Here is a 24,823-nt window from a genome sequence, read left to right as displayed (position 1 = left end):
GATCCAGAAAAGGGCGTGTTGTGTAAACTAGTAATACCTTACAGGCTGAATCACTGCTGTTTCATTTGACCTGGGATGCCAACAATCTGTTCAAAAACAGCAGTTATCATTATCAATAGGTTTTATCTGATTTCCTCAAATTTCAAAGCTTATTCTTTTACTCTCCTCATTTACTTCTCTATATTATCTAAATCTGTTCAACACTTAACTCTGTTAGTTTAGACCAGACTAGAAATACACTGATAAATGGGCTTAGATAATATATCATATTAACTTATTGCCAATATACACTATGTGTATATCAATATATCATTCAACAAGAAATTCCAGTACAGAAATGCAAGATGAGATCATTTATAAACAGTGTCTCATTACATATTTTGTCCACCAGAGAGCACACTGATACTTTATTTTTCAACTCATTAATTAATATGCTGTCTTGTTTAATCCATACAAAAAACAGTGTAAGGTAAATTGTGATTTTATAGGGAATTATGTGCCATGCGAAGATAAGCTAAGACAAACCACAGACAGTGCTCAGTTGTTTCCAATTAATTAATAATAAACTTTATTTAATTGTTTTATTATTATTTTCAATTAGTTCAAATTTGGTCCTAGCACAACCTTAAGTCATTTTGTTGGTGCACAGCAAGTCTGCTAAACATATAAAAATGGGTAATTTTTCTACAGGCAAGCATACAATTCATATAGGATAGAATAATAGAATAGAATAAGTTTTCAAAAATAAATTAATGATGAATGAGTATTTACTTGGGTTTAAATGGAGCTTTCTGTTTTGGATTTAGTGGCTATTTTTCCTGTAATTTGAACCAAATTACATAGTTTGACATCTCCAGGAAACTTCTTGGAAATTGTTAGACAATGACAGAGTAGTAAAATAAAGCATTACCAAACAAATTTAAGGGATCCATGTTTTGTAATGAGAATGAAAGAGGTAGTTTGTATGTCAAGTCTGACTTAGGTGGTCAAGTGTGGAGCACTGCACTTTTGTGTAAAACCAAAGATTAACAATGTCAATATCTGAGTAAATTGTTTGAAAAAAAGAGATTACACAATCTGCTCCCAGTTTGCATGTAACTGGATCAAACTTCAGATGAGACTTTCACACACCCATTACCAGAGACCAAGAACCATGTGTGCCGAAACTGAGCCAGTTAATTTGTGGTGTGTTTAACATCAGGTCAACGTTTGGTGTGTGGTTTTGGAAAGCTGTATACTGTAGGTCTGGCTTCTGCTGCTTCCCAGGCTCCTGCAGCTCTAACATCCACATTACTCCTGCTCCACTAAGCTAGCAGAAGGCAGTCTCCAACGGTGAACCTACATTCAATGCACATTAAATAGACTCAACCAACAGACTGTATATCAGGTGTCTAATATCAAACTCTCATCTCTTTCCCAGCTCATCCTTAGAGCCACATGAGAATATCTGCAAGTTATTAGTGCCCTCGCATCCTGACCCCGCACAGCTTTCTCATGTGATTTTGTTGAGGTATGTCTTTTCAAATCAGTCTTCAAGTCTCTTTGCATGGAAGTCATGCAGTGTATGTTTATGTGAGTTAGATTTGTGTGTTAGATTTTCATCAAGAAACCAGGCTATTTTGTGAGTAATACTATCACTTCTAGCATACTGGAGACCATTTAACACTGAGAATAGTGTCTTTACTGCTTAATCTCTCTCCCTCTCTCACTCACACACACGCGCGCGCGCGCACACACACACACACACACACACACACACACACACACACACAATGGAAAAATACTTGAGAAAGAGCAAACAACTGAGAGATTGTTTTGAAATATTTCATCTTTGTTCAACTGTAGGGGTAAAATACAGACAATAATCTTTGTGCAGTCTGATTTTACAGAATTTATATCACTCCTTATATCAAGTATCATTTGTAAACGATCTTAAAGTGTATCACATGCTTGAGCCAGGAAGAACTAATTTGTTGTTGGGCCATTTAGAACCACTTCAGTAGCTGCTGCTCCTCCTGATTTTTCTTCTTCAGTTTAAGAACTATTGTGTGGCTCCATTAGGGTGCACTGACTCACTCGTCCAATGGCCAAAACCGCTCTGTTCGCCACAGCTAATAACCTAGATGTATTGTTAGCTTAGCACTCCATTAGTCATATTTAACAACTGTTAGTCAGCACGCTAACAGCCCTTAAAATGACAACAGAGGTCTTTTTCAGCTAAGGCATGACCCTGGTGAGAAAGGAGAAAAGTCAGGAAAAAGAGGAAGCAAAAGGCAACAGAAAGGGAGACAATAGAAAAAGATCAGGTGAGGAGGTGGAGCTACTGGAGTTGTCGCCCAGTACACAGGCTCATACCAATGTCAGAATAAGTTAGAAATCCTCAATGCAACAATGTGCATTTGTCCTTTTTCACTGCTTTATGAATATTTCAGGGTTTAAGCTACCCTACTGCAGTTCAACAGCGCCCCCGAATGGCAAGAAGCACTCAGAACTGCACAATTGTTCTTGTCCTTTGTATATGAAAACAGCACATAAGATTGTTTAATATTGAAATGTATATCACCATATGTACAAAACTAAGACAGAGCTCCTCTTAACATACGCAACCTGAAGACATTTGATCTGTTTTACTTGGTGAAAAAACAACACAGTTACTACCAACCACCGAACACATGCTCATGTGTTCGGTGGTTGTTTGCTTTTAGTTCCTTGATAAAATGCACATTTAAAAATGCTTCAAAAACATAACTTTAAAGCACAATAATACAAATATACACCTGTTCAATATATAGACCTGTTCAAAACATTCATTAATGGTACAGCATCATTTTCGTACCTTAAACAGTAGTGAAAATAACTAACCATTGCTCAACCATTTAACCAAGCTTTTGGTCGCAAAATTCCTGCAAATCTGATATAAATATTTGCTCTATTGCCTCATGAGTAAAGTCACAATATTAAGTTCTTGTTAGTACACAAAAAGACAGACCTCTCTTGATATGAAAGTGCCTAATAAACATTCGGCAATAAGTTATTCCCTTGGCATTGTCCTCCGGCATCAGAAAAGGCACTTTAGAGAATTTTGGAGAAAAACAGAAAGCTCTACTTGTCCATCTCTTTGGCATCAGTGATGCTGGCTTGATGATTTTGTTCTGGACATAGTTGCATAATTTGCTTCTGATAATTCACATGCAAAAAGTGGAATTTCTTACACATCATGGCTTAATTGAAATGGCAGGTTTTGGTTAAACATTCTAGGGTGAATTGGTCCTTATCAGAGAGGTCTCACATAGAAACAGACATGTTGCCGTGTTTTATGACAGACAACACTGAGAGAGACGGCTTGGTAGGTTTCACATGGATGTGTGCGCTGTACTGATCAAGTGAGAGTAATGATCCAAATATCAAATAAATAACTATTTACCTTCATTCCTGTAGAAAGTAATTCAGATTTAACAAATTGTCCACTCGTCTTTCCAAAAGCCAAGAGGTAAGGAAGTTGGACCAGTGTGGGATGGCACAGTGTCGGAGCCTCATTTATAAAACAGTGCGTAGGAGCCATACTAAAAGTGTATGTTTGCAAAAAAGCCGAAAATGGCACACGCAAAAAATTAATCAGATTTATAAACCTGTGTGCATGCGTGCCTCCATGCAATTTCCATTTATAAATCACAATCAACTTGAAAATCTGTGCACTTTGACAAGCCTCATGCTCTTCCAAAAAAAACCCCACAATTAACCATAAATGGTCAATGCAAATCCCTCATGAATATTGATATACATGTTGTTCCTGTGAAGAATTTAGGCAGGGTTACAAACAAAACAAAGTTTGAGAGGCTGATGCCTGCAGCAGCTGTTAATGCTACAAACAGGATTCCCAAGATTAAACAGACATGATCAGACATGGAGATGGGTGCCTTCAACGCTTTGTTGCACACTGTCAGAGTTTGGACCGAGCAAGCACAGAGACACTGGAGCTCACCTCTTCATATTTGTTAAGCATCTATAGGCCACAGATATATACGTAGCTCATGAAACCACATTTAAGTATCTAACACACACAATATTTAACTCAAAACTCTAACATATAAGTGTTTCTCTCATTGCCACAGTGGACTATGAATGCAGGTGGTGTTAGGTGAGGTGACTGGAGAAGGCAGAGTGTGTATGTGGCAACGACCACAGTCTTTCCAGTGTGCTCTGTGTACCTGACAGCATAGTCACACAGTCGTGTTCACTGCTGCGATTTTACTCACAAAAACTGAAATTGTACTTGTTGATACTGTATATGCACAGTATTAGAAGATAATATCAAAAACTATTGACGCTCTGTTCTGCAATTCTTTAATACTACTTGACATTATCTTGGATTTCTACTGCAAATGATGGTAATTTAATCAGTTAGCCTAGTTAACATGGTTGAGGTGAAAATGACACTTAATTCACACTTTATATTGGGGAAAGGCAGAAGCCAGACTTGAATCCAGCCACCTGCCACATTCTGGCATCATCCTCACAACTGAACTGCTGCTGTGGATCAACAACTGACCACGAGTGTCAGTAGCTACAGTTAGGCCTTGTCCTCTGCACTCCGGGGGAAGGGAATGTGATAGTAAGACGATGCTAATGAAATTTTGGGTGGAACTTAATTTGAGATTTGAGTTTGCTTTTACAAATGAAAGGTGATTATGTATAATGATGCTGATCATTTAATTTCTACAATCTGGCCTCAATTCACCACCTTAAGGTTTGCGTCGCCAGTTTCCCGTGTCTCCAAAAAGTTCGCACACATTGGTCAGAGTTTCCGTACAGGTGCGCACATTCTTCCGTCAAGTTTGTTTTTCTAAACTTTTGCTTGGGAAGTGGCATACGCCTCTTTCAAGCCCCATTTTGTGAGTACGCAACAGTTATAAATGAGGCCCCTGCACTTTAGAATGCATTGCACTTTCTTCTCTTGTACAGTCTGAAGATTTTCTCTCAATGCGACTGACAGAGCAGGACGGTAGGAGTGAAAAAGTACTCTTGACCTCAGTACTGAAGTCGTTGTGAAAGGAAAAAATTTATAATCAGGAGTTGAGGGAATCGTAGCTCCAAAGCTTTGACTCTGTGTTGAAATATACTGATTCAGCCATCTGACATGCTTTCCTCCACTGGGCTGGGGTTGCAGGCCAAGCTGCCCTCTGTGGAGCCATAAGACTGCTGAGGTTTAGACTCTTGTGTGGTGCTGACAGGTGATTTGGGATTGAGCACTCTGGGAAGATAGATCTGTAATTATACAATACAAAAGAGAGAGATGAGGGCTGAAAACAAAATGCTCCTTTGGGTGTTTCTCAATGTTCATTTTGTGTGCTCTTTTATCCTCCCTGATGTGTTTGATGCAATATTGCATGTCATGGCCAAAGTATGATTTTGATACAAAAGAATGCTTACGATTAGGCAATAAAGCACCTGAAAATTTACTAGGCAAACAAGGATGCATCAGACATGAACTTGGCCTGCAAGAATGATTGGGAAGTTCCAAAGTTCAATGCATGCAACAGTGTATTATGATCAGCCAGGACTTAAGCATATCGATGAGAAAACACTGAACTGGTTCTTTGTCAATGAATAACATAACAAAAGGATGACAAGCAGCGTAAATTAATATAGGGAAAATTTAAACCATAAGATCTAAGTACGTCTGATCTTGGTTCATGCTATGGAATTTGTTAGTACAGTACAGTACCTTGGTGTTTTCTTCTACGTCATTTTCATTGTCCTCATCCTCCTCTTTCACCTGCAAAAAAAATATGAGAGCTCAGTGTGAGGGATGGAAAAAATTTGTCTGACATATACACGCAGAAGCAAAAACACTCACCGCATAGTTGTGTGGGCTGAGGTATTTGAAGTGGCCGAAGCAGGTGGCGCTGATGCAGATGAAGACAGTGATACACAGAACCACCAGGGTGAAAAGAGACGTGGAGGTCATGAAACCTGAAACACCACACAGGCAGCCACACAGAAAGTTTAAATAGTGGCATGGAAATTTCTCTTATGGAGCTGCATGTAGGCAAATGCCTACACATGATCACACAGTAATTATATACTGTTTGTCGAGTTTGCCCGTTGTTTACTTTGAGATAATACCAGCACATGAGCTCACTTTAAAAACTAGACCATCTGACAGATGTTAAATTACGTGTTAAATTTGGTACATATATATATATAGATGTATATACACAGTAAATAAAGTATATATGTTGAAAAAAACTGTCATTTTTAGTAACAGGCTGTAATCCTAACACATGCATGTAAAATTGTGTATGTCCAGAAATGCTCATTCTGCCAAAAACATGTGGCTAAGCACTTGTGGTTAATTCACATCAATGAATCTCAGGTGATTTTGCTAATGTAACCTTTTTCCGGTTTCTTACCTGTTCTGAGGACAGAAAAGAAGTAAAGCCATATGAGGCAGATGATGGGCGCGGCCAGAGCTTGATTGACAGCTCCCAGGTGGACCTGGCGATCAATGCGGGCAGGCAGGTAGGCAAAGTACATGTTGTGTTTGTCCACTAGGTGCTTCAGCAGCATGTAGAGGAGACCTGATGGAGTCAGACACACACAGTGCAGCCATTAGGAACAACACCATGGAAGCCACTGGACATACTGTATGTTGTATGTATGAAAGTGACATTGAGGTCTCTGGCAAAGTCTGACAAACTCAAACTCTGAGTGGAGTAATTAAGAGAATGGCAAATAGATCTACTGATGATAAACCTTACATGAGGGAATGTGTTGTGTGTGTGTACAGCACAACTAACTACTCACCAAAAGGCACAATCATAGGACAAACGATGCTGTAAGCCATAATGACAGTGAACACACAGAGGGTCCAGCCATACATGGCTCCATATTCAAATTCGTAGGCCTGGTTCTGTAAGCACAAGTAGAGTTACTTATAAATGTTGAAACGAGGCTGAGATTAAAGAAATCAACAAATAAAATATTACATTATACTTGTTTGACTTTTCATTGACTTGAGTTTACAGGAAAAGGCAACGCTGCATAAATCTGTTTAGTTTAGTAAATGGATCATTCTTTGGCCAAAGCACTTGATATGTTTCTATTACACATTGTCCAGCTGAAGCATATTCAGAAAATGGTAGCCATTTATAATACAATAAGTTCTAAAGTAATATATTGATACTGGTAAAGTAAACAGTATCAAAAACTACAAATTCTCCTTTTTTTTTATTTTTTAAAGTATATTTTGGGTTTTTTTTTAATGCCTTTATTTAACAGTACAGTAAAAAGAGACAGGAAATGGGGAAACAGAGAGAGGGGGAATGACATGCAGTGCGGGACTCGAGCCGGGGCCAACTGCAGCGAGGACTGTAGCTTCTACACATGGGGCGCCTGCTCAACCCACTGCGCCACTCAACACCCCCCAAAAAAAGAACTACAAATTCTTAAGTTTATTGTGTCCAAAACATATTTTTTTCTCTATTTTCACTCAGACAGCAGAACCCTGGCCCCTGGTGTGACATTGCTTTAATGGACAATACCATAACAAACCTGTTTGACATATTTCCTTTCAGCAGCAGAGCGTGCAAATGCCATACGAATGGTGTAAAGTAGTAACCCTGGCAACCGCAGCAACTCCATGCCAGAGCCCACCAGGCCTGCTGCGATCACATAGTTGACAAAAAATGCCCCTTGGTCAGGTAAAAACACACACCTGTTGTAAAGAAGGAAAGGGAAACAAAAAGATAAATGAAAAGAGTCAAATAAAGTCAAACCAGTGAGGACAAAACATTAAAGAAAATGTGAAATTTAAAAAAAATAAAATGAATCTATCCCCAAATTATAAAAAATATCAGGCCTCATGCAAGGACATTTTCTTTTCTCGTGTTTCCCACACATTTTCCTGGGCATGTCAGGTTCAACAAAAACTGGAAACTTTATAAAAACAGTTGAAATGACAACCAAACTTTGAAGTAAAAACCAGATTCAAAACCTGACTGCAACAGCAGTGAGTGAAACATTGCAACTGTATGGTTATTTATCTGTAAAAATGGCATATAATTTAAATTGATCTCTATGATGTACTAAAACTTTAATTCATTTGTACATTTTTGATTAGAATAAAATAAAAACAAAAAAAAAACCAAGGGGCAGAAAAGAGGGAATACTTACTCAAACCGCAGTTTCCCACCTGTGAGAAACTCTTTATCAAACAGCCAACGGAAAAACACTGCGAGACTGAAAAAAGAAAAAAGATCCTTCTTCAATCCAACTATACAAAAATACAACAATTAGCCTGAGCTAATATCCTCAACCACTAACTGACATGTCATTTGAGTAGTTGACAAATATGTACTTGTATATTATAAATGCTTTTTTTTGTATTTTTGAAGATAAAATACATACACTATATTTGTGTAGTGTGAAAAATGTAAGGGGTCACTAACTTTGTCAGTTAATTTTCTCTAAACTGAACCATAATGTGTCCATAAAAATTTTGAGAAAAAAATCTTAATCTTATCTTAAATAATATACAAATAGCAAGATTCATATAGTGTTATTTATTTAATATGAAAATATTAATAACACTATTTTCCCAATGTGCAAGTCAAACTTTGCTGTTATCTTTTCAGAAATATTGAAAATTATGACAATTTAAGTGATGATTATATCTCCCCTAATGTTCAATACTCAACTGTGCTTTAAGATATTTTGAGACAAACATTTGCATAATTTTCCATAATTATGTGGTTTTAACACACAGTTTTTAATTAAAAAATATAAATTTGGGATGTCACACCAAAGGACCCAACACTTTTAAGTATTTGAATTAGTCTGAGACAAAAACCATGTACACATGTCATGAACTACACAATTGGCTTCAGTAACATGACCTTAAATGGATTCTTCAAATAAAGTTGTCTGTGGATTTAAAATCAGGATATGGTGTCACAACAGAGCCCATGACAAAATGTTTCAAGACCCTATGCTTTTAGAAATGTGTGGGTGAAATAAATGAATGCCAAAATACACTTGTAAAATAATGCTGTTGTAAAACTTTTATGCAAATAATTTATTTTTAATTTAAAAAGAATATATTTATTGAACCATGCTAGACACAGTCACACCATAGGACAATTTTGAGATTTGGCTGAAATTTAAAAAAAAAAAATCTAAAAACAAATCAGTTTTTATAACAAGTCCATGTAAAATAAAGAAATGTTTAACATTTCACTACATTTTAATTATTATATTACTATTTATATTTATTTTTATATTGTGTGAAAAAATGACATTTCATGTCAACAACCCATTTGGCATTTTACTGTAGATACATACTGTATGTGTCACAACTGCTATTCACATCTTGCGCCTCCTCATTTTTTAAGTGTGTAAGTTCCCCATTTATTGCTGCATTTAACATATACTGATTGCTAAACTATTTATTATTCCTACAGATACAAAATTAACCTGCATGCTGGGAACTGTTGGTTATCCAAATTTATGGTAACACAAATTACCTGGTAAGTCCAAGTGAGGGGAGGATAAGCACCATGAAGAGCAGGAAGAAGTACAGTTTCCGCATCATGCTCAGCTGCTCACTGGACCTGAAACACAGAGGACACTGCATCAAAATATTTTCCTCAGTTAACAGGAACCAATCACTGCATTGTGTGTGTGTGTGTGTGTGTGTGTGTGTGTGTGTGTGTGTGTGTGTGTGTGTGTGTGTGTGTGTGTGTGTGTGTGTGTGTGTGTGTGTGTGTGTGTGTGTGTGTGTGTGTGTGTGTCTCTGTGTGAGAGAGAGAGAGAGATACCTGCTCCAGTGTGCTTCTCCTAGTGTAGAATAGTAGACTATGGTGGGCAGTAATGCGGAGAAGCTCCACAGCAGGAGAGTGGGGAAGAACTGACTGATAATGGGGCTCTGAGGTGAAAAGCAAATCAAACTGTTGATTCATAGTTTTGAAAGCAAACTTGTGACAAATATATATGTCTGCATGTGTCTCACATTGAGATACTGGATGGGCTTAGTCACGTTGATCTTGTCGATGGTGCTGATAATGATTGTGGGAGTCGTGAGGAAGGTGAGCAGGAAGAAAAGGAGGAAGTTGAGCATCACGTAGCGCATGAACCAGGAAAAACCCCGCACTGAGAGATTTTCCCTGTAGGACAGGGAAAATAGGAAAAACAGAAGCAACAGAAGGGCAGTTACACACAAAGAGGCAACACAAAGTGGAGAAAACAGAAGAGTGCAGCTTATTCTTATTCTTCCTCCTACTCCTTATCATGAGGTAGCTAAATCAACATGTTTAAAATGTTTTTAATAATGGTATTTTGCTAAATATTTATCAGTTCACTGATGACATTGTCCACAGTAACCTATGGTGAATAAGCAGGTTATAATGAATTCTCAAGGCGACTAAGCGGGTTTATACTGGAGTGGGACAAATAATCGATTTCACTACATATTGAAATATCATCTTTGAAATATCTTATCGATACTTCATATGGTTGAAATTAGTGTCACAGGGATGTTTTCATGGTACCAATATGGCCACAATATCATAAATGTGAGTAAGATCACATATGAAATCATTCAACTGGTGTTCAATATAATGTAATGTGCTCCACTATTATGCATTACATCATGCAAAAAAGCTAAAATCAAAAACTAATCATAGTCATTTGATCTGCATGGAGCACATACTGTGTGAAGGGTTGGTGTCTCAGACCTTACCAGTACACATTTTTGGGATGGGGTGCAAAGCTGACCCTCCACTGGTTCACTTTCAGAGTTCCACTATTGGATGAAGGTTGGCGCTCATTCCCACAGCAGCAGCATGTGCCGCCACATTCAAGGGCATTGAAGTCTTTCATAATGCTGAGGTGAGTAAATGACAGCTGTTTGAGATACACATTAACTAGTTTTCCAGCAAAAAGTCATGTGGTGACAGTAGAACTGAGAGAAAACTGTCCCGATCAAGTCAGAGGACAAGCATCATCAGCTCACATAATACTGCTGCTTCCAGGCTGTGAAACAACATGTCAGAACACAATGGCACATGCTGTTTGCCAAACAATCACTTCTTGTCATCACAGCGATGTTACTGTCACTGACCACAGCATGTTGCTCCATTTACAAAAAAGAAACATATTTTGAAAAGTGCAAACAGTAGGAAAGAATGTCCAAACAAATAACTATTGGATTTGGATCAATGCCTCTCTGATACAATAACAACTAAAATTATTTCACAGAGGTAGTACTGGTTGCATTAGTGTTGGACTGGATTGTTTTATCATGTCTCAGATGTTTCATTACAACAGTATCATCCATATTATTTCAGATGATATTGTTGTTTCCTCCACCTGTAAATACAGACGCAAGTACTGACAAAAAGCTACTCACAACTTGGCCATAGCCTCAGTCTGCAAGGTCACATAGGCAATCCCCAGGGGGCGCTGTGGCACCAGGTCTACCTGCTTCCTCACCTCTCCCAGCAGGTCTTTTTCCTTAGTGGTGTAATACTCTATGGCATCAACCTAAAGAACGCACACAGACACACACGGATTGAATGCTTTACTTTTTTTTTTTTTTTTTTTTAAACCTTGTTGTAAAATAGTTCACATGCTTTCTAACTGTGCCTGTAAATGAATAGCACTGATACAAGCTTTTCATTTCATCACAAGATTTATACTTTGCTGCTATTAAAATCTGTATTTAGTCCAATGTACTTTTGCTATAAATCATTACATTAAAGAAAAAATAAATAAATAAAAGCATTCAGATACCACTGCAGAACTGTGCTATCATCTGGTCCATCTTACCTTCTCAGAGTTAGTGCAGCAACAAAGGTGCCCACACAAACGGGGGTTAATCAACTCGCGTTCTCCTGTTTTCTCTAAGACACGCTCGTAGTAGCACAGGTTTTTTCCAGCTCGCATTCTGGAGTGAAAAAACAAACACATACAACTTAGTTTAACTTAGTAAAAATAAGAGCCTCAACATTTTAAACAGATACTTCTAAATCTGGAATATGCTTTACACACTGTTGCTTGCAGCCACTTTCCTCTGCAGACATGAATACAAAATATAACATAATTTAAATATTGACCAGTAAGAGTGAGACTGAAACATAATGTTGTGCCATAAAACTTAAACAATGAGCTTTACGAGGCTAAAAAGCTCAGTAGAGTTTCTAGGTTAGGTGACAATTCTCTCTGCAAGTGACCATTTTCACACGACACAGATAATAGATTCACTGTCAATATTGACAGTATTCATGAAGTTTAAAGGAAGCTCAATTGTGTAGCACAAACCAAAAACTACATGCATAGCATAGCATGTACTCACTGACACAGGGGGCAAGAATCACATGATTTTTATGTACAGTTAGTTCTGATTTCTTACCTTTCCTTATCAAGGTGCATGAGCTTGGCCACGTCATAGCCTAGGGTCACAGCACACACTCGACAGGTAGGATACGCCTCTCTATAAAAAGCAATACTGGCATTGAGGACTGGAACAGATAGCTGCTATTTATGGTGATGTGTGAGAACAATGCATCAAAACTAAGAGTCAACTTTACACAAGACAAACAGTGGATGTAACAGTTCAGTGCACTCACGTGAAATGTGTCATTACAGCTTCTTCTGTTGCTGTTTTAGGAACTGAACACACAAACAAGGTGTTTCTGGTCTACAAAGTGAAAGCCAGAGTGACAGATCAGGCACCATCACAGGTAAGCGATTCACCACACTTTATAATGCATTTAACCCCTCACAGACAGGTGCAATTCAATATAAGATAAAAAAGAAAAAGTCAAACAAGAGGTAAGAACTCAGTTTAAGTTTATGCATCGGTGACAATCCAGACCAAGTGTGGATCATCAGAACATTATATAAAATAACATCAAATCTTGTTAGTCTAGTCTTACGTAGTCAAAGACTCACTGTCTCTCTGCGCATGCCTTTCATTTGTGATGTGTGATGTCGCAGCAGGGCAACTGTCAGGGCCAGGTAGAGAACTGCAAACACTGTGTGCAGCCATAGCAGGTTGTTTCTAGAGGCAAAAATGACAGACGCCAAGAAACATTTTGATATGTCCAAACCACAAAGCTCCTCTGCAATACAAACGTTTCCTTATATATCCTTATAAATGTTTTATTTCATACCCCTTTTGAAGATTCCCAATAGTTGTCCTTCCAAAATTCCTGGGATCTGTACCTAAAAGAAACAAACAGCATTTTTTTTTTTTTTTTATAAAATGTAAGTCGAGACAAGAACATGAACAGAAGAAGATCAAATTTATAAGCAACGCTAAGCCACGGTTCAGTCAAAATCACCTGCAGAAGAAATATGCAATTTAGAGATGAGTCACTGATTATGAAGTGGATAGTGCAGCTCCTTGGTTTTGATTGCATGATTCACATTTGAAGGCACCATAAAATACACACCTGACCCATAATCAGTGCATAAAATACCCTTAAAAATATGTAAAGGAACTGTACTATCAGCTATTAACAGACACTGGCTGTTATTTTTATTGTACACTTGTGTAATGTTGGACTGTAATCAGAGACAGAGAGTGATGTCAAACCCACCCAGCAGGTCTCCGCTCAGGTTGACAGGCAGTATGATTGACAAGGAGGTGACAGTTATGACCAACAGTAAGACGATCAGATGACGCTGAAAGGACAGGTAGTGAACAGCATCCATGCCACATCTGGCTTTCATTTTTTCCTCACTGAAACAAACACACACACGCATGCACACAAACACAATGATTTGAAGAAACCAACACATGGCTTGTGCAGCATGATAAAAATAGATATGGATGAGAAACAATGACCAGCAAAAGAGAAAACAAACCACAGTCACTCACTCCATTCTGAGGATGTAAGGCAGCCAAGAGCAGAATCCCTAAAGAGAAAGGGAAATTTTGATTAAACTAACATACAATAAATATATTTGGTATGTTTGGTTTCTTCATGTTGAGACTTAAATATATTTATACAGTGGGATATCATTGTCAGTGATCTTAAATCCAGCAAGGTGTGGGAAAAAATGATAACTAAAGTGCATTCAACTGAAATAATCTTTAATAGCAGTGTTGACTTGTCATCTCGATCAGTCTTTCATGCTTCATGAATATTGATTTAGGTGCTGGAACTAACAACAGAGATTTTCTTTTTCATACCTGTTCATACTCCAAGTCATCAACGCTGGACATAAAGGATGACATGCGTCCATAGCGACGGTGTGTTGACTCAGTGAACCTGAAACACAAAGTTCAGTGTCAAGGATGAAATCAAACTGACAGAAATGTCACCTTGATGATTCAATTCACGATTACGCTTAGTAAACAATACTTATTCTAACCAGTATGTCCACAACACCTAGCCCAAGCCTGAGATCATGACACCATGGCTGTAAAAAGTATTGTCGGGTTGTGAACTGACCCTTCGTTGTCTGCGACCAGTGCTAGACGCCCGTAGTCCCAAAACTTCTTCCTGATAATAGAGAAGAGGGTCAGCAACACCTGTGGTGGAAGGAGAAGTCATTATAGATCATTATTGCCAAGTAGAAAGAACTTTCTTGTGCTATTTGTATACTTGAAGAGATATTTATTTGGAAGAGAAAAGAAAATGTTAAGTATTTTCAGCCTTTGAAAACAAGACAGTACAGATAAGTAGGGTCACAAGACTTTAACTCCACATTAACTTGATCAGAATCAGATAGGAAGCAAACAGATAAAAATAGAAAGAAAGAGACAAATACCAGAAAGACAGAGAAATCGAGCAGTAGCACAACTGGCACGCCTCCAAAGTTGTCTGCATTGAGTACAGTGCTCTGTGAGGCGCTGAAACAGGTACTGTTGTCCAGGAAGCCAGAGGGAGAGGTGCCATTTGACCCCAGCCACCACAGGGAAGACATCACTGGAGTGGAACCAGCAGTTTGTCTGCAGACATTGACAGTAGTATATGTTAAGAAATGACTGCCGAGAACCAAACAGTGAAAAACAGTATTCCCAAAAAATAGTAGGGCTAGTAACAATTATTTTCATTATCAGTTAAACTGTTGATTATTTTTCTTGTTCCATTAATTGTTTAGGTGATAAAATGCCTAAAAAAGGTCACATTTTCCAGGAGTCCGAGGTGACATATTCAAATTGCTTGATTTGTACAAACATTGGGGAATAAAAGTAAAATATAATTATTTTTTTTAAATGTTATAAGAAAAATAAGAAAATCTTTACACTTGAAAGGCTGGAACCTGCAAATATTTGACATTTTTTCTCAACAAATGACTTCAACATTGGTGCTGATTATTTTTTGCCCTAAAAATTATATAATATTGGGATTTTTTAATTTATTGCCACACTGAAAATAAGAGTAAACACAGAGGGACACTGTCTCTGCAGGAGAAACATAAAGGCAATATAAGGCATTGCCTGCATCAGCACTTTCCCAGAGCTCAGTATAACATCTGCAAATGCCTTGTTTTGTATAACTTACAGTCAAAAACCTGAAGACATTGAATTTATAATGACATAAAATAGAGAAAACCTGCAAATTCTCACATTTGATAACCTGTCATCTGCAAATATTTGAGGTTTTTGCTTGAGAAATTACTTAAACAATTAATCGATTATCAAAATATTGTGTCAGTCAACTAATTAATTAATCAGTTAATCATCAGCTCCCCACAGCAGGCTCCTTGACCTACCAGGGGCACAATATGCCACTGGAGAACCAAGAGGCAGCTGCTTTTCATCACAACTGCTGAGCAGCTTTTTAGGTGCTAATGTCTTTTCTATAACTACAGACTGAATTTTTGCATATAGCGCCAAATCATAACAGGAGTTATCTCAGGGCACTGTTCATATGGAGCAGGTCTAGACTTTCCAACATTTTTAGAGGCCTAAAAATTCAAACCAGCAAGGAGGTAGTGATAAAAGTGTTGTCTTTGGGTGCAGTGAAAGCCTAGATGCTGATTCAATACAGTATTCAGACGTTTTACTTCATTAAAAGTAACATTACAGTGTAGAAATACTCTGCTATAAATAAATTTCCTGCATTCAAATTGTTAAGTAAGTAAAGCTTTGTTAAGTATACTCAGCAAAATATACAGTACTTTTGCTCAGTAATGTAGGCTACAGTAAATCATTGGACTTTATTCTAAATGTAGCATGAAACAGAAGTACTCAAGTAAAGTAAAGGTACCTTAAAGAAGTACTTAATTACAGTACATGAGTAAATGTACTTAGTTACATTTCACCACTGCTTGCTCCGTACATTAGTGTTTTCTGAAAGCATATTTACGCCTTAGTTTTTTTTTAAATTTTTCTAAGACTGAACGCAGAATCAAGGGACTTTCTCGTCCCTGAAGCGTGACCGGGACTGACGCAATAATAAAACACCAGTTTGTGACTGTGTTGTTTCAGCACTGGAGTCCATGTCTAATCCCACTCGTCACAAGTCGTGAACAGAGCCCTCGCGCCCCACCTTTCCAGAAATAGATGGACCAAGCTCACGGAGTCACGAGGACGCAGTTATAAGTTATAAAGTATGATATAACCGCTTACTTTTTTCTTTTAACCCTGACATTAAACTTAACGAGTAACAAAAATGACAATAGAGCTTAAAGATAAAGCAATGTCTCTACTATTAGTTTGACTGCAGGTATTTCTGTCAGAGTGACACCTCTTCGCTCTCTAACAGCTGTTCGTTATTTTGAGGCTGAACAGTGACAAGCAAGTAGTGTTATAATAGTTACCTCACCAAACTGAAAGTAAAGCAAACGCGTATTAAGTTAAATTGAACCGGTTAATAAAACAACACTTACGTGAAAGCTACGCTCTACTTAAGTTATCGATTTGCTAATGCTAATGATTTTTGCTTAACTACACCAACGGCTTCAAGTAAGGAAGGATATGTCAACGTCAACATCCGCTGATACAACTTGATTAACTTGACTGAAAAGCACATAACTCACATTACAAGGTAGCTTGCGTAGGTGTGTGGCATATAAGCATTCCTACCTGTAAGTCTGTCTTTTTTTACGCTCACGGGAAGGAAACTTTCTTTTTACTGTAAATACCAATAAAGCCCGTCTGTGTCCCTTCCCCTTTATGTTCCGCCTATGCGCAGACGCTCTCGTGCTCAGTGTTCCACTCAATCCTCGCGTTGAGAAACGGCACGAGCTGGTGACGAGTCCTGGGGACTTTCTACACATGTATGAGTTGGGCGCAAATGTAATAATTTCCTTCTGCTGGGAATAAAACGAGGAGGGGGGAAATACTCACAACTGGGTGTAGCACAATCGCAGAAGTGGAAGCAGTGGCATAGTAGTAAAGGGAAAGTGGAACTAAGCAGCCAGGACCCCAACACTGGGGGAGGTCCTGTAAAAACTTCAAAAAAAGTTGGATATTTTGGGCAATTTTGAAAATTTGCGTCAATAGCACTATAAGTAAATTATAAGTGCTGGCTGAAAAAATAGTTTGACAGTAATATTATTAGTGGTAATGGTATGCCAAGTGTTATATCTAACTTAATTAACAACAAAGTGAAACTGTAACTTCCAGGTTCTGTTCCAGAAGTAAGAAAACCTCATTCAAAACCACACTGACATGTGTAACTACACTAATAACTAAACAGACAACAGAGCCTTTCTCAACAGAGCTAGAGTAAGATGGAGTTCTATGCTGATGGTATAATTAAGAACTAAAAAACCCTGATGTAAATAATTTAATGTAAAACCTGTGTGAACGCTTCACACAGTAATTACAATATGTTGAAAAGAGGGCTGTAATATACTAATATAAGAATTGCAGCTCAAACTGCTTTTCAACAAAGAAATGACATCACCAAAGGCTTCACATGAAAAAACATTAATGTAAAATCAGATTAAAAAAATGAATTGAATACTAATTCCATTGAAAAAATAAAGCTTTCAAATAAATTAAGTGGAGTACAAGGTCTAAAATTTCCCTCTGACATATTAAGTATTAAGTAGCATGGATGGGAAATACCCAGATAATTGACAAGTATCTCAAAATTGTACTTGCTGCACTATTCTGTAACAGATTATCCTTGTGTTTTGCTGGAGCAAGAAAGTAATAGAAACAAGGAGACAAGAAAATAGAAGAGAAAAGGAAATAGATTTTAGCAGGATATAGTACATTCAACAAATTATGTTTTTATCAATTTAATTACGGTTTATCACACATAGGGTCAGAAAGTTTCTTTACTTCCTTGAACTCTTCAAAGATTTGTTTTTAATCCTCTAAGAGGAAACAGGTGTTGTATCCTCCTCCATAGTTTCAGTTGAATGAGATGCTTCACTGTAAAACCTAGGAACTAAGTGGGATTAATGAATCTTTTATAATTACCCCTTTGTAACTACATGCTTCTTTTTTTATTTAAACCCTAAGTTATTCTAAAATTCTAAAAGTTTAGACAATTTCAGAACTTTTACAGAAGTTATATAGAATTATAGTTATACATAACTTTACTTGAATTGATTGGACATAGTTTAGAAAAGCACACACAAAATCCAAGCCATGAAATCCAAGGAACTCTCTGTATACTTCTGCTACAAAATTTTGGTTAAGAGGCATAGATCGGGGCAAGGGTATAAAGGACTCTTCCTAGAGTCGGCCATCTGAACAAACTGAGTAACCAGGCAAGCCAAGAACCATCAAATAGGCCTCTATGTTGTAGTGGCTAGACAGAAGCCATTTTGAGTAAAAGGCACATGACAGCCTGCTTAGCGTTTGCCAAATGGCATTTAAAGGACTCTGAGAGTATGAGGAAAAAGATTCTCTACTCTGATGAGACAAAAATGGGCAGAACAATAAACACAGTCTCTGGCAAACACCGGGAAATGCTCAACACTTGTCTAATGCCATGCCTATGGTGAAGCATGGTAGTGGCAGCGCCATGCTATACGGGCTTCTCAGCGGCGGGGAATGGTCAGAATTGAGGCATGGATGAATGCAGCGGGGAGATCTGTCCAGAACAATGGGATAAACTTCCAAAATCCAGATGTGCAAAGCTTTGCAAGGGTTTTGCTAAATTATTTTGTAACATAATACCTTTGTGTTTTGTTGGGGCATTAAAGTCATAGGAACTACTTCAACACAGACATGGAAATACATTTAGGCTCAGTATAGTATATTCAACAAATTAAAATTCCCCCCCAAAAAGTTTTAATGTGTTTCCATCTGTTGAATAGTGGTGACACATAAGCATAAGCATAAGCCTAATCAGAAAGAAGGCATCATTTTCTACATTCCACATGCATTACTTCACCTCATAAAAGAGGCTGGGAATATGATAAGTGGCTTCTCAAATTCAAGACATTCAGTGACACCTCTGTCTTCTTCGGACACACCTCAGAGACAAACACTGAGATATACACAAGGGATATTTGAGAGGAGATTGTGGAAATCTGAGATACTTTGAAGAAGATTTGCGCTAACCAAAAGAACACAGGAAGGAGATGAGACATTTCCTGAGTTTCTTTTCCTTAGTTTTACTAAACCATGTTTTTAGCGCAACCGGTTTCGATTCTGCCACAGCTCCAGGTGACATTATTATTGGGGGATTGTTTCCCATACATGAAAGTGTTAATGTCACCACGAGAGAGGATGGCACTGAAAGCAGGATTTGTAACAGGTATGTTCTTAACCCTGATGTGTGAGGTAATGTGGTTTACTCTGTAGCATACTGAGGAGTAACTTTTTGAACTTGTGTGTCAAAGCATTTTTATACGTAATTTCTGTGTTTGGGTCCCACAGGTTCAACATAGCTCGGCTGGTCCAGTCTCTGATTATGGTGCAGGCGGTGGAGGATGTAAATAAGAGGCATGAGTTGGGGAATCTCACCCTGGGATATTATATAGTGGATTCCTGCAGTGATGTTACCACTGCCCTGATGAACACCCAGTCCTTCATGAAGAGAAATGGTAAGTACTTATGTAACACATTGATTTAGGAATCTGTCATGATAGACATCCATCAGTAACTGGACAAAAAATACACTTTTGGGATCAGTGGGATACGTAGAACATAAACTGTGAAAGAGATTTTATAACTACAAAAGGAGAATTTTCATAAAAAAAAAAAAAAATGGACAATAGGATGAAATAGATTTTTTTGGGGGGGAGGCTAATTTCTTGCTTAGAATGTAAAGTATCACTTGTAAATGCATTTACTTCTCTTTTATTTCTCTGTTGACTATGTTTATGAAGTTATTTTTATTCTCTGCTACTCAAATGATGATTCTAGTAATTCTAAAGTCATAACCCAAAGAATTTCTTATAATATTTTATAATATAATATATAATATAATTACCTAGATGGAACAGAGCAGACCCAACCACCTGTTTTGGCCGTTGTCGGTGATTACTACTCGGAGATATCTATAGCGGTTACAAGGCATCTTCACCTGGAGTACATCCCACAGGTATGACTGAGCTCAGAGACTAACCCTTGATTTAAGTAAAGTTGCTGAATCACAGTTGACAGATTTTGCATTCACAAACCTCAGAGCTAAGATTTAAACTGCAGAAAATTCTCACCAGAAAATCTAAAATTGGCTCGGCTCAGGAATACTAAAGGAATAGTTTAACGTTTGGGGAAATAAACTTACTCACTTTCTTGACAAGAGTTAGATGAGAACATCAATGAGAACATCAATATCAAGCTCATACCAACAGCTGGACTGGAAACAGGGGGAAACAGTTAGCCCAAAAAGTGTAAAGTGTCTTTATACTTCAGTTTTTGAGCAGATAAAACAAAGATATAAAGCGTTAATCAATGAGCTTTAGAGGTGCTGGTAGGTGGATTTGGTGAGCTTTACACAGAGCCAGACCAGCTCTTTCCCCTTACTTGCTCTAGCTTCATATTTATCATACAGAGTGGCATTAATTTTCTCATCTAACTCTGAGCCGGAAAGCAAATACTGTACGTGCATATTTCCAAAAGAGTCAAACTAGTACTTTCTTAAGATATCACGTATATGAATGCAAACAACATTTGTTTAAGTTGCTGCGTATATACAGAATAAATAGTGTAACTGTATCTATATGACTGATGTTTTGTAATATTTCCACAGATAAGTTATGGTGCAACCTCTGGTGTCCTGAGTGATAAAGCGCGTTTTCCAAGCTTTATGAGGACAGTACCAGAGGACGATCACCAAGCGCAGGCCATCGTTGAGATTCTACAGAATCATAACTGGACCTGGGTCGGTGTAGTGACAACTGATAGTGACTACGGGCGCTACATAGTTGAACACCTCCAGAAACATGCAGCCAACAAAAACATCTGCTTTGCCTTTACCTCTATTATTCCAGATGATCTGGGTCACAAAAGACTCAACAAAAGCATCAGTGCTACAGTCCAGAGAATTACTGAGAATAAAAATGTCTCGGTCATTGTGTCCTTCGCCAGACCTCACCACATGATGTATATTTTTGAGCATCTTCTCAAGGTTCCTGAAGGCAGAGGGAAAGTTTGGGTGGCCAGTGACATTTGGTCAGAAACCGCAGATGTAGTGAAAAACCATAATCTGAGTGACATAGGAACAATATTTGGGACAACTCTTAAGTCTGGAAACTCAACCAGGTTGAAGCAGTATCTCGGTAATCTTGATGTAAACCCACAGCACCACAAGAACAATACATTCTTGTATAAATTTCTAAAGGAACAAGAACAAAAAAATAAGACATGGAAAGCTGAACTGAACACCAGTTCCCCACGGGGAGAAGTGGGTACGAAACTCGACCACCCTGTCAGACTGGAGCACAGTGAGAATCCCAATGCCACAGCCACTGATGTATTAATGAAGAAGATATATCCATATGCTGTGTTCAGCGTTGAGTTGGCAGTTAGAGCGATTGCTCAGGCTGTTGCAGACCTCTGCGTCAACCGGGACTGTAAAACTAACGAGAGATTAGATCCCGTGGAGGTAAACACACACACACACACACACACACACACACACACACACACAAATAAATATGCATGATAACCCCTAAGACTAAATGTGAAATAAAATGACATATAATGCCTCAAAGAAAATGAAATTCTCTTTCAGCGTCATCACAAACTCACTGTTTTCAACACTTTCCACTTTCAGCTTCGAGAAGCCTTAAGAAAAGCAACTTTCCTCATGCATGGTAAAAACTACTCATTCGACAGCAAGGGCGACCTCAACTCAGGATATGATATCATCCTGTGGAGGCAGACTTCACCAACCTTTGTTGATGTGCACTACGTTGTCGCTCATTACAGTATAGAAAATGAGAGCCTGACTTTCGTCTCACAGAAAGCATTTGAAGATGTCAATAATGTCACAGTAAGGATTTGCCTTCCTCTGTTGAGTTAGTTGACTCTTTTAACATTTATATATCACTCTTTTATTCCTATTCTATGTACCCGCATTAGCGACAGTCCATGTTAGCAGTGGCCCAGACTTAAATATCTTGGCGACTGTTGGATGGATTGCTGTGAAATTGTGTATAAACATTAATAGTTCCCAGAGGAAACTTACCACTTTTGATAAATTCCTCTGGCGGCACTGTGAGGCTGACATTTTTATTTTTCAGTGAAATGTTTTGACAAGTATTAGGTTGATTAAATGCTGCTTAAGTACATCCTCACAGAGCCACTAGCCTGGTTGCAGATCCTTGTTTTGTCTTTCCCTGTCATGTTCTTCCTACTTCTCGATGACTCTACTCATATTAATGTACCAAAAATGATGAGGATACTTTCTCTTGTCAGGGAGATGTGGTTTCCAGGTGCTCAGAAAGCTGTCGCCCAGGCCAAAGGAAACAGTTGATGCAGGGCATGCCTGTTTGCTGCTATGAATGCCAACCCTGTCCTGAAAACTACTTTTCCAACAGCAGCAGTATGTATCAGACAAAAGTATAGTGCAATACAAAACAAAACAGTGATAACGCTGCCAGACAAAATACTGATACTATAAGGCCTGCCACCTTGTTAGCTATAAGGAGTAACATACAGTATGTCCAACTTGGAAGATTATAATGAGCATTTGTCCTCTGTTTGCAGATTCCCCCCAGTGTTATGAGTGCAACAAAAACACGGATTACTCCTCCAAGGAACGTGACAAGTGTCTCCGTAAGAAAACAGTTTTCCTTTATTGGACAGATGTGTATCATCACGTGCTGCAGGCATTTACTGCTCTAGGAGCGCTGCTTACCATTGTTGTTGGGATCATCTTCCTTGCACGCTGGAATACCCCTGTTGTGCGTTCATCTGTGGGCCCCATCTGCATCATCCTCCTCCTCTCTCTCTTGAGCACATTTGTGAGTGTAATTTTATTTGGTGGTGAACCCAATGACAAGCAGTGCCAAGCACGGCAGGTACTGTTTGGCTTGAGCTTCACCATGTGCGTCTCCTGCATCATGGTCAAGTCCTTTAAGATCATCTTGGCCTTTGAGTTTGACCCCAGCGTTAAGAGAGTCCTGAAGAAGCTCTACAAGCCTTACATCATTATTGCAGTATGCATGGCAGGTCAAGTGCTGATCTGTGCCCTGTGGCTTTCACTCGGGCCTCCAGTACGTGAATGGCAGGAGCTGAGTAAGAAAGACGAGCGCTTGCTTATTTGTTATGAGAAGTCCTTTTCTGCTTTTGGAGCCATGCTAGGCTATATTGGTGTTTTAGCCCTCATCTGTTTTGGCGTTGCTTTCAAGGGCAGAAAGCTGCCTGAAAGTTACAATGATGCAAAGTTCATCACCTTTGCTATGCTGATTTACTTCATCTGCTGGATCATTTTTGGCCCAGTTTATGTCAATGTCATAGGCCGCTACCATCCAGCAGTGGAGATGGTCGTCATCCTCATCTCAGCCTACGGCATCCTGTTCTGTCAGTTCTTTGTAAAGTGCTACATTATTCTGTTCAAGCAGAAAGCAAACACAGAAGCTGCTTTCCGCCAGGATGTTAGGAATTATTCCTTGAGTCAAATCAAGGATGAGGCTGGTAATTGGGTCTTATCTCCATTTAGCTCTGGAGGGATCCAAAACACTGCTGTGGATGTGGAGTCACAAAGCTCAAGTTCAGATCAAAAGATTGACCAGATCCCATCCATGAGTTCTCATCTGTCATCATTCTTTCTGTCAGCCTCGAATCCACGGCTCATAATGCTGCAGAGCAACAGCAATAAGAGGCAGTTAAGGAGATACTTAAGCTCGCCAGCATAAATAACTGTGATCCTTTAACTTTTTATTTATGACCATCATCAGGTGGAAAACTAAAGCTAAACTAAGCTGGTCAACATGACTACAAAAGCGCAAGTTTGTATTAAGTCATTGTGAGCATGTTAGCTAATTGACATTAGCATTTAGCTCAAAGCACCATAGTGCCCTAATAACATCCTCACAGAGTATCACTTCTATTACTTGAAAAATGAGTGAAAGGATTGCTTGATTATCACAATTTTTGCTGATAATCAGCTCCAAATTTCATATCGAAAGTATTTCATGACAAAAATACTCACGAATGAATGATTGTAGCGCATCTTTATGTATACAGTATAATGGTAAATTGCACAAAATAACTTGTCACATTTAAGCTTTGATTATAGTCATGTTTTAATGATGTAATAAATCAATAGATGAATCGGACAAAACACTGTAGTGGGCTGTCCTATATTCTGATTATTCCTGATGTACAAAAACTCCTGTTCAAAGCAGCACCAATCAATACTCTACTCTGTAATGACTGTATTCTCTGTTATATTTTTGTATTCATCTATTTAAAATATCTAAAATAAAGAATATCTTTCTAGGTCTA

At 38.3% G+C, this 24,823-nt stretch overlaps 2 protein-coding genes and 1 long non-coding RNA gene across 6 annotated transcripts in view; 2 read left to right on the top strand and 1 right to left on the bottom strand.

Moving 5' to 3' along the window:
* Positions 1-1,815, top strand: part of LOC130187463 (uncharacterized) — a 6,975-nt gene extending 5,160 nt beyond the window's left edge. Inside the window, exon 3 of the long non-coding RNA XR_008830465.1 lies at positions 1,421-1,815. This is a non-coding gene — a long non-coding RNA (uncharacterized LOC130187463). The remainder of the gene's footprint in view (positions 1-1,420) is intronic.
* On the bottom strand, positions 1,809-17,147 carry tmem63a (transmembrane protein 63A). Of its 3 annotated transcripts, none has more exons than XM_056405095.1 (23): positions 17,042-17,147; positions 14,779-14,959; positions 14,460-14,539; positions 14,198-14,276; positions 13,883-13,920; positions 13,602-13,744; positions 13,173-13,224; positions 12,952-13,060; positions 12,627-12,697; positions 12,410-12,490; positions 11,827-11,944; positions 11,408-11,541; positions 10,739-10,882; positions 10,010-10,163; positions 9,819-9,925; positions 9,525-9,611; positions 8,176-8,241; positions 7,555-7,717; positions 6,808-6,913; positions 6,414-6,581; positions 5,858-5,973; positions 5,726-5,776; positions 1,809-5,265 (listed from the first exon to the last, which is right to left on the bottom strand). In XM_056405095.1, the coding sequence occupies exons 2-23, from the start codon at positions 14,932-14,934 to the stop codon at positions 5,125-5,127; spliced, it is 2,364 nt and encodes a 787-aa protein (XP_056261070.1). In that variant the 5' UTR covers positions 14,935-14,959; positions 17,042-17,147; the 3' UTR covers positions 1,809-5,124. The 3 variants fall into 3 exon arrangements, with proteins under 3 accessions (XP_056261070.1, XP_056261069.1, XP_056261071.1); XM_056405094.1 differs by having other exon boundaries at positions 16,996-17,063; XM_056405096.1 differs by lacking the exons at positions 13,602-13,744; positions 17,042-17,147 and having other exon boundaries at positions 14,779-14,834.
* Positions 10,758-24,823, top strand: LOC130187458 (G-protein coupled receptor family C group 6 member A-like). 2 transcript variants are annotated; one of them, XM_056405093.1, is made up of 8 exons: positions 10,758-10,887; positions 12,667-12,740; positions 19,802-19,968; positions 20,362-20,468; positions 21,120-21,974; positions 22,146-22,364; positions 22,790-22,916; positions 23,081-24,823. In XM_056405093.1, the coding sequence occupies exons 3-8, from the start codon at positions 19,836-19,838 to the stop codon at positions 24,229-24,231; spliced, it is 2,592 nt and encodes an 863-aa protein (XP_056261068.1). In that variant the 5' UTR covers positions 10,758-10,887; positions 12,667-12,740; positions 19,802-19,835; the 3' UTR covers positions 24,232-24,823. The 2 variants fall into 2 exon arrangements, with proteins under 2 accessions (XP_056261068.1, XP_056261067.1); XM_056405092.1 differs by lacking the exons at positions 10,758-10,887; positions 12,667-12,740 and adding an exon at positions 19,365-19,679.

This window comes from Seriola aureovittata, chromosome 19, assembly GCF_021018895.1.
Source record: "Seriola aureovittata isolate HTS-2021-v1 ecotype China chromosome 19, ASM2101889v1, whole genome shotgun sequence".
Classification (NCBI taxonomy): Eukaryota; Metazoa; Chordata; class Actinopteri; order Carangiformes; family Carangidae; genus Seriola; species Seriola aureovittata.
The sequence above is the reverse complement of the archived record's forward strand: the minus strand, read 5'-3'. Positions and strand labels throughout refer to the sequence as shown.